The 10,381-nt window shown below is 43.3% G+C and overlaps 1 protein-coding gene across 1 annotated transcript; it reads left to right on the top strand.

Moving 5' to 3' along the window:
- The first annotated feature begins 296 nt into the window (after positions 1 to 296).
- Positions 297 to 10,140, top strand: mchr2b (melanin concentrating hormone receptor 2b). Its single transcript, XM_080773278.1, has 2 exons — positions 297 to 891; positions 9,388 to 10,140. Exons 1-2 carry the CDS (start codon positions 491 to 493, stop codon positions 10,058 to 10,060), a joined length of 1,074 nt encoding a protein of 357 aa, XP_080629404.1. The 5' UTR covers positions 297 to 490; the 3' UTR covers positions 10,061 to 10,140.
- Positions 10,141 to 10,381: the final 241 nt, after the last annotated feature.

The raw sequence follows: 10,381 nt of genomic DNA, 5'->3' as shown, positions 1-10,381 counted from the left end.
AGATGAGCCATGCACATTGCACAATACAAAGCTTTGCTCTGCTTGATTTCATCATGTTAATGAAAAGTGAAGGGAAGGGACTTCAAGGGAGGGAGGGAACTATACGGTATATTGGATTATAGCATGTGCTCACTAAGCCGACGCGCAGTGCAGTTGTAGTAACTATAGGCTACAGTTATTGAACGGCGCACAGCGGGAGCGCACGGTACGCCGCGCGCAGTTCTGTTTTGCATCCCTAGATAAAAGCAGGCTTGTGCATCCTATGATCCCGTGTTCTAGCTGTCTCGGTCTCTGACTCTCACTGATCAGTCAGAAGCATTCCATGCCGTAATAGCTGCAGACGAAGAAAACAGCCTTGGGTTGAGAAGCCCACTTATACAGAAGTTTGGAGACAAGACTTGGCTGACAGCTCCTGTCGCCTGGACGCGGTATAATTCTTGCCTGTGCGGCGTTCATTACGCAGGAGAGGGACTATTGGAACGGTCTGAAGATGAACGACACGGACATATTTTGCAGTGATCAATCAGACAACTCGACGAACTCGTCGTGTTCCAACGCAACTGTTACGACTTACAGTGTCATCGACGTGGCCACTTTTATGCACATATTCCCGTCCATTTACGCCATCATTTGCTCAGTTGGAGTTGTCGCCAATGGACTGGTCATCTACGCGGTGGCGACATGCAAGAAGAAAATGGTATCGGATATTTACGTGCTGAACTTGGCAATAGCCGACATGCTTTTCTTGCTCGTCATGCCCTTCAACATCCATCAGCTCGTCAGAGACAGACAGTGGGTGTTCGGTAACTTTATGTGTAAAGCAGTAGTTGTGGTGGATGTGAGCAACCAGTTTACCACAGTGGGGATTGTTACGGTGTTGTGCATTGACAGGTAAGTTATATACTATAAGATTATAAGTTCTCAAAATGATCTTCTTGCATCTTGTCATAGATCGGTGCGTAACAGGTCCTTTAGCAAAACTTTATGCAAAGTTTTGTTCTTAGTTCATGGTGTAATAAAATGCTAACAATCACTTTGTAGTAGAGTATATCCACCTTCATTTTGGAGATTGTTATTCATATAGCCTGCATGCTACGGTTAATTTGTCTTTTCCCTGGACTAAATTTACAGGGTAAAGTAGAGCAGGCCAAAAATCAATAATGTCATGGAATGCATCTGATATAAATGTAAATGCTGTAGGCACACTAATACAATGCACCTCATTGTTCAGTGATTATTGGTTCTATCTAAAGTGTTGAATAGGGTATGAGTTATCAGAAATCTCCCTGAATAGATGCTAGAGCCCAGTGGTCAGCAAACATGCAACAAACAAACAAACTAACAAGAAACAAGACCAAATAATGCCCATGCAGCAGTTCTCCCCTAAACAGGTCCAAATAGTGCCCAGTTCTCCCCTAAACAGGTCCAAATAGTGCCCAGTTCTCCCCTAAACAGGTCCAAATAGTGCCCAGTTCTCCCACAAAACAGCACCAAAATAGTGCCCAGCTCACCAGAAACAGGACCTGTTCCCTCAAATGTATACAGTACTCGGAAAAGGGGACAAACTCCCAGGTTACCTCAGCCATAATGTATTGTTATTTATTTATTAACTGGCAGAACATGTATAGGCTACAAGTTAAACACCAAATGCTACCCTCAAACAAAGATAAACAGGTGGGCCTTTTTCAGTTTGATATCTTGATTGGTCAAAACAAAATGGAGGAAAAGAACAGAAAAGGCACTAATTGTTTACATAAGGGTCCTCCATTTTCAATTCATCAAAACATTTAAAGACTGCTAAAAATATCATTTACACGGTTAGAAAAAAGGAAAAACCTGTACAGTATAGAAATATACGGGGTGGGGGACTGCAGGGGCCAGTTTATAATTGCAGCCACCAGTATAAGTGCTCTTTGATAGAGGTTTTGAAGGAGTCTAGGGATTGTCACAGTTTACACATAGTTGCCTGCGTATAGTTCCGAATGCAAGCACTGTATGAGACCATCTGTCTACCAATGCAAACATCCTCACTTACAGCAGTGGTAGTTGAGCATACATTAGCCTATACTGTATGTACTGTACATGCACAATGCACCATAGTTAGCACATTGCATGATTAGTGCAATATGATGTGCAAAATAGTTAGTTAGAGAGAACAATGTAAGAGGTACAGTATGCCATGGAACAAAGGATATACGCAAAATGTGTTTTTATTTTTGTTTTATTCTATGCCCAACGTTCCAAAATCTAAAATAAGCAAGAGAAGGCCCATGGGAAATATTTGTTGCGATAGTATTTGACAAGTCTACTGCGAGATCTCAGGAATGTCATGACATTTTGGCACAAGCGTCCACTTGGACTCGAGGATGAGCTGATTTGAATTAGATCACGCGGTCATTGTGAACTCATAAAACCTTCAATATAAATATAAACAACATACATCTTTAAAGTCTTAATTCACTACATAGCCTATACTACTATAAGTCTTCTAGACAGATACGTAAACAACTGGTTGGCTGAGAGTGTATTGAACCGTGATGTGGTATTTCTAGTTTTATGTGTGTATGTGTCACATACACACATAAAACTAGAAATACACAACACAACACATCTTTTGACTGTAAGCAAAGATTCCCTCACTTACTATGTGAGGGAATAATTGCTTATGGGGATCACTGACACCGACAATAACTTGTACAGTCAAAATATGTTGTGTTGTGTATTTGTATATTGCAAACTGAGAACCCATCATCAAAAAATAAAGGAAAAACAGCGCCCTCCTTTCCTTGAATTTGTCAACAGTCTCTACGGAGTCAACAGTCTGTCTCGAGAGATGTATATTGTATAATGTATTTGACCTTTAAAGTTTTATATTCGTTTTTTATACTATTGTGTCAAGCTACACATCTGCTTAGATTCGAAGATCATTACAAAAAAATCTGAAAAAGTTTGTAATAGGACATGAAGTAAAGCATGATATTAGGAGTTTACTTTAAATTGATGCACATCATTTGCTTTACATGAACTAACACAGTTTGGGGGGAAAACAAAATATAACCTGCCTGCAGTTGGTGGTCTGTTTCATTTAACATGTTGAACAATAGCTAAATCCAGCAAACAGCAGGCTACAGTATAAAAAGATGTAGGTTTTAAAACTGGATACATTTGCAAGCAATGCCCTTATGCAGAGATAGAATAATCTATAATGTCTTCCTTAATGTCCAATATCTTCCTTAATAAAATACCGGACTCAGTCACACAACATCATCATACAGCATAATAATCATATATTTGTATATCAGGACTAAATGAGCTTCACTTTCAGAGTAACAAAGTGAAGTAACAAATCTCTAACATCAATCTACATCCATCCATCCATCTTCAACCGCTTATCCGTAGTCGGGGCGCGGGGGCAACAGCTCCACCAGAGAGCTCCAGACTTGTCTCTCCAGAGCAACATTAGTAACTGCCTCCTGGGGGATCCCGAGGCATTCCAAGGCCAGTGAGTCAGTGATTCCTCCAACTGCGCCTCGGTCTGCCCCGGGGTCTCCTCCCAGAGGGACGTGCCTTGAAAGGCACGAGAGGCATCCTAACCAGATGCCCGAACCACCTAAGCTGGCTCCTTTCCAAGCAAAGAAGCAGCGAGACTACTCTGAGTCTCTCTCGCGTGACTGAACTTCTCACCCTATCTCTAAGGGAGATGCCGGAAGAAAAGTAATTTTGTCCGCTTGTATTTGCGACCATATTCTTTCGTTCATGATCCACACTTCATGACCATAGGTGAGAGCAGGAACGAAGATTGCTCGGTAGACAGAGAGCTTTGCCTTCTGGCTCAGCTCTCTTTTTGTCACAACAGTGCGGTAAAGCGACTGCAATAACGCCCCTGCTGTTCCGATTCTCCGGCTGATATCTCCTAATCCGTCCTCCCCTCACTCGTGAACAAGACCCCGAGATACTTAATGCTATTTGTTGTGTAAGGCACTGAGAATGGCCTTTTGTTGTTGACGTGCGTTACACAAAGAAACGTGCCCCGGTATGTCTAGACCGTCCACTGTGCCGTTGGCACACCTTTAATGTCCCTCAACGCGGTGGGTGACAAATTAATTCAGGTCACCTCTGTGGGGTGTCAGTGTCACCACCCTTCAACAGAATGTGGGTTGAGCTGTAGTGTTACGTGTGTACTGTGTAGAGGGGGAGGTCACGCACGCACCAGGTGCACACACACACACACACACACACACACACACACACACACACACACACACACACACAGAACAGTGTTGCAGAATGACTCAAAAGGCGACCACGCTGTGTCCTGAATCTCCTATAGTTTAAACTCCTTCACATGGAGTAATGTCTCATTCCCTACCCGGACTGCACAATCCATCGTTTTCCTCCAATAATAAGGTTGCATATCACTTTTGCAGATATCAGACATTGATTTGCCATTGGTTGACCAAACAGGAATCTAGTACAGCTACCTATTCATTTGACAACTGCATGTTCTATTTTGGTAATCAAATTGAAACACAGTCACACACACACACACACACACACACACACACACACACACACACACACACACACACACACACACACACACACACACACACACACACACACACACACACACACACACACACACACACACACACACACACACACACACTGATTATGCTGCATATCTTATCTAGTTACTGTATATTATAACTGGAAACATCTAATTGGTTCCATGGCGACACTTGGTGTGAATACAAACAAAGAGGTTGTGGTAATGTTCCCTTTACTTGTCGGCTCTGGGAGCATGATCTGGAACAAGCCATTTGACTAATTTAGCCTAAATTACCACTGAAGATTCTACAGTGTGAACGAACATGCACTTTGTGTTTCTAGGTTGTTCATTATAAACCTTACTGCCTTCATTAGCCTACTCAGCCCTGTTGCCATGGCAGTCTCAGCGACAAAGGCCGTCACACTGGCAGGATCACTTTATTTATGTACACAGTATAGGGCCTATTATACTGTATGTATATAAGTGAGAATTAGCTCTGGTCCATAGCGTTGTGGACATCTCCTTAACGCTATGCCACTCTCAACGTCCTGCGCACGCATGAATTGCAGCACAGCCATGCTGCAAAAATAAAATAAAAACTATTCACCAATACAAAGACGGTTTTGTGGTGTCGCAAGCCTACTTTCCCGAGTGGACGCACTATGAGCCACCAACATTGGTGTTTTTCCATCGACAAGATCTGTAGTAGAGTAACTAAAACTTTTCTTTTTTTCCCGGTGAAATCTTTTCTGGCCAAAAAGTAGTATCGTTAAGGAGAAGTCCTTAACACTATGGACCAGCTGCTAACTGAGAATATACTTACTTTAGAACATACTATATATATTTTTTTAAGATTTTAGTTTAACTTTTTCTGCCTTTATTTGGTAGAATACAGTAGACGGACAGGAAATGGGAAGAGAGAGAGTTGAGGAGTAGCCTCGGAAACCCAGACGTTTTTATTTCCAGGAAGGAAAAGAAAGTCTGGGTCCGAGTCCACTTCAATTCGGCATAGAGTAGCGCAAACCGTCGATCACTCTCTGCTGATTTCTGATCGTCTGCACCTTTGTTAAATTGACGCACACACGCACACCCGTACACACACACACACACACACACACTCCTCTATCTCTCTCTCTGTCGCTCTAATTAATTAGTCTCATGTCCAGCAGCTGCGCACAGTTTCTCTGCTGGGAGCTGCCTATGCCATAGAAAGCATAGGGGAGTTCCAGGCTAGTTGAGGAGTGACACGGGGTCGGGATTCAAACCTGTGGCATGCTGCATTACCAGCCTATACTGTAGGTGCCCAGTGCCCACTAGCCATACTATACTATACTATACATATTGTAGGTTTTCTGTACTGTTTGTTTTGTACTGTACTGGTGGTACTGTAGTTTGTATGAAGAAAAACCCACCCACCATTTAACACTTGAAATGTTAGTGATTTAACAATAATGTTGAAGTTGGAGTTGCAATCCATTCCTCTTCAGATCGGTTCAGCAGGCGAATGGAACATCAGTAACATTATTATTATTATTATTATTAAAAGTGATATCACTCTAGAGGAGGGTGAAGGGTTTGACTGTACTCCTCCTACACACCTGAAATAAGATTTATACTGGAATATTTCCAGGGCTGTACTGAATAAAAAAATTCAGCCCTGACATTTGGCCCTGACCGGCCCACCACAACCCGGCATGCAGATAGCGGATATTACACTCCCGTCCCGCTCTGTTTAGGCACACACAACAAATAAGCCCTAATACTACCACTTTTACTGAAAAATATCCCTCCATGGCATGTTCTGATAATTACTGTAATGACCCTAAGACGGACATAATTATGCCCGGTGTGTCAAGTGTCCTGCAGTCCAGGCCTGAGTATAGAGCGTCGCAGTCCCTCCCCCTACCAGAGCCCAGGAAATGATTCTCCGTTAATTTTCCTCGTAGGCATTTCAAAAAGTATTTATTTAAAGTCGTTTACGCCGCGGACAGAGCCAACTCTTGTCGTGACAAATCATGACAACTAACACAAAATTCTTTGGACAGAAGAAATAATTAGAAAGAAGAAAAGAACGGCAGGTTACAACACTTTTTTTGTTGTTTTTCTTCTTTGTAATTATTTGTTTGGTCCAAAATATTGTGTTTGTTGTCATGAGTTGTCACAACTCCAGTTGGCTTTGTAACCGTCTTTAAATAAATACCTTTTGACGGGAAAACTGCATTGGGATTAATTTCCTGGGCCTGGCGTCGTCATGAAAGGGGGCGGGACTGCGACGCTCTATTCCCATATTCAAATAACTGATTCCAATTAGAAAGTGTTTGCACAGGTGAACATCGTTGGCCCTGATGTAATGGAGGACAATGTGGAGGAGAGATTGGCTATACAGTATAGAACGGTTTTACTCATGAAGGAAATAGATAACAGCCTTATCTCGCTCAAGGCTGCGTCACATGTGGCATAACTTAACTGTAACCATTGCTTGTTCTGATCTTGTGTAGATATTGTTGTCAGACCTACATTTGCAATAACATAATGTGTTCTACTGTTATGGAAACAGTGGAACACATAAGTCAAGAGCCTGTATGTTAAAGATCAAGTCCAGACTAAAATAACGTTTTATTTTATTATTATTATAATTATTTTATCCCAAAATGACTGGCCATGGGGTTTATTGATCCCAAGCAGCCCCCGGCGATAAGCATATCGCTACTTAATCTATTTGTTGTGGACTTGCAGTAAAAAGGTATTTTCTTTTCATTGATGTGCCATTACATTACTTTAGTTGTCATTCCTCATGCGTCCATGCCTTGGTTGTCCCACAAGAGTCTCCCACAGTCTCATAAATCGTGTTTTGGGGGTGAGCGTTCGGCACAACTATAGCCAATCAAAGTGACTGTACTAGCCAATCACAGCACATCTTTTCCGGGACTTGGCAAAACATAACAAGCTGTATAGAGACGATATAATAATGTAACGTATAGTGTTTTTTATGTTGTCCGCTTTTAATGGACCCTGAGTCTAAACAAATATAGTTGGTTGATTGATTAATACACTATTGGTCTGTTCAGCAGACTGTGGCGGCTTGTGTGGGACAACCAAGGCATCGATGCGTGTGTAATGACACGTGTAATGACGTGTGTAATGACCGCAGCAAATAGCATGATGGTCTCAGCTCTATGATTATGGGGGCTGCTGGGGAAACTCTCTTCACTACTAGTAAGGATTGACGAAGTCAATGTTTTACATATACAGCAGCAACCAGTACAGCAAGCACTACAAAAGGAGGGCCTAATGAAAAATGAACTATACAAGAATGCATTTTGTTAAGGCATTTCATTATCAGTCCTTACACTCCTTGTGCCAGGCGGAACGCGTGAATTCCGTTTGTGTCCGAGCATAGGCATGGCTGAGGCATGGTAACGCCCCCGCCTGTCTGTGATTGGTCTACTGACACATGCAGGTCTTGACTGTCCTCCGAGACGCGAGGTTACTCCGTGGTGAGATTGAGAAATAAATAATAGGCTACAAGAGAATGACAGCTTGACACGTGCGACACGAGCCCTACGTTTTATTTGTGTAGAAGAGGCAAACTCAGTAATCATAGTAAACTAATACTATTACACTAAAAAGGATAAAGATGAAGGCAAAACAGACCTTTTTATAGTACAATAATGTTTAAAGTTTACACATACAAACACTTTATTTTAGAACACACCCAAATCAAATCATATTATGGAGTGCATGTTCAATCAATTATTCCATCAATGCAAACGGCATAAACAACATTAGTTTGCCTCTTCTACAAACATAAAACGTACAAGTTGGCGTTCTCTTGTATCATACCGTACTACTATAGTATACATACTATCCCACCACCCTCGCATCAGACTATCCAGGCATCCAGCATATCCACCTAGGCCAATCACAGGCAGGCGGGGCGTTACCATGCCTATGCTTGGACACAAACGGAATTCACGCTTGTGCCAGCATGTCAGTCTTTATGCCAAGTGCCAACATGCCAGTCCATGTGCCACTTAGTTTAAAAACACACACACACACACACACACACACACACACACACACACACACAGGGTCCAAACAATTAAAAACTTTAAAAGGTACAATACATTAAAATATACAATACACAACACAAAATCAACAGGAGCTTTCTATTGCTCCACAAGTGACAGGCAGGCATGTAGCATACGCAAAGTCTCTCTGTTAGTGCCCACAAAGAGTGAGCTCAAAACAATACCCGCGCGCACACACACACACACACACACACACACACACACACACACACACACACACACACACACACACACACACACACACACACACACACACACACACACACACACACACACACACACACACCACAATGAAAATACGTTCTGAAGCTTTATTGTGTACAAATATACTGCATTTTGTTAATATAGATCAATCACCCAAACAATCACTCAATAAATCGATCAATCTACAGTGCCCAGTCCAGTCTATATGCGATTCCCCAAATAATCACCGTAATCAAGTACGCCAAAGCGTAGATTACACAATCTCCGCTTTGAGGAGAGGGGGAAATCACCGCACTTGATTAAATTCTCGCAGCTTGTCAAGGAGGACATTGGGACAATTATCTCTTAAAGAGAACTCTGTGCTCTCTCTCTCTCTCTCTCTCTCGGGTGTCTCTTCCAAGAAAGCCATCTTTATTTACAATTCAGGCATTTATGCGATTAAGTTGTATCCAGACGAGCGAATCTCTCGTCGCATATGCCGTAATCTCTCTCTCTCTCTAACGAGTGTCCCCCCCCGTTGCTATATAAATCCCTCTACAGGTACATCGCCATCGTCCACCCCACGTCGGAGAGGCGAACCATCCAGTGGACCATCGTCATCAACATGCTGGTGTGGCTGGGAAGCTTCCTCCTGAGCGTGCCCGTCATGATGTACGCCCAGGTGGTGAGCAACCGGAAGATGGAGATGTGCATGATGTACCTGGACGGCCCCGGGGACATGTACTGGTACACGCTCTACCAGTCCATCCTGGGCTTCATCATCCCCCTCTTCATCATCAGCACCTTCTACTCGCTCACGCTCTACCACGTCTTCCGCTCCATCCGCCGCGTCAAGCGCAAGCAGACCGTCTGGGCCCGGCGGGCCACCAAGACGGTGCTGATGGTCATCGGCCTGTTCCTGCTCTGCTGGTCGCCCTACCACGTCATCCAGGTGGTCAACCTGAGCAACAACAGGCCCACCAGCGCCTTCGTCTACGTCTACAACGTCAGCATCGTGCTCAGCTACTCGCACAGCTGCATCAACCCGCTGATGCTGCTCTGCTTCGCGCAGAACTACCGCGAGCGCCTCTGCCACCGGAACGCCCGGGGCAGCTGGGCGCTGGGCTCGCAGACGTCGCACTCCGTGCACACCAAGACCACCATGGTCAAGGCCGACGCCGGCTCCAGCTGCGTGGCCACGCCGGAGCCCGGCTATCGCTCCACCGTCATCTGATCTGAACAGAACGAACAGGGACTTTTTATAGTCATTTCGTTTCGTATATATACATGAGATGCTGCTGTTAAAAAAAAAAGCGTTTAACCACTTGTATATTTGGGCTATTTTCAATTTTATATTATTATTAATTATAATTATTATAATTCAGGGTTTTTTTTGCCTATTATGACATGCCCAAAATATAGGGATGCCAGGTTGAAAGTGGTTAAGCTAAATAACAACACATACAGTGTACACACGCACACATATCTCAATTTTCCGTCACACTTTCTGCTCTCACGTCACTCCCACTATTTATTGTACCCAATGCTTAACTAT

This window comes from Protomyctophum bolini, assembly GCF_963924005.1.
Source record: "Protomyctophum bolini genome assembly, chromosome: 10".
In the NCBI taxonomy this organism is placed as follows: Eukaryota; Metazoa; Chordata; class Actinopteri; order Myctophiformes; family Myctophidae; genus Protomyctophum; species Protomyctophum bolini.
Note: the sequence above shows the minus strand (reverse complement) of the source record. Positions and strands in the feature narration are given on the sequence as shown.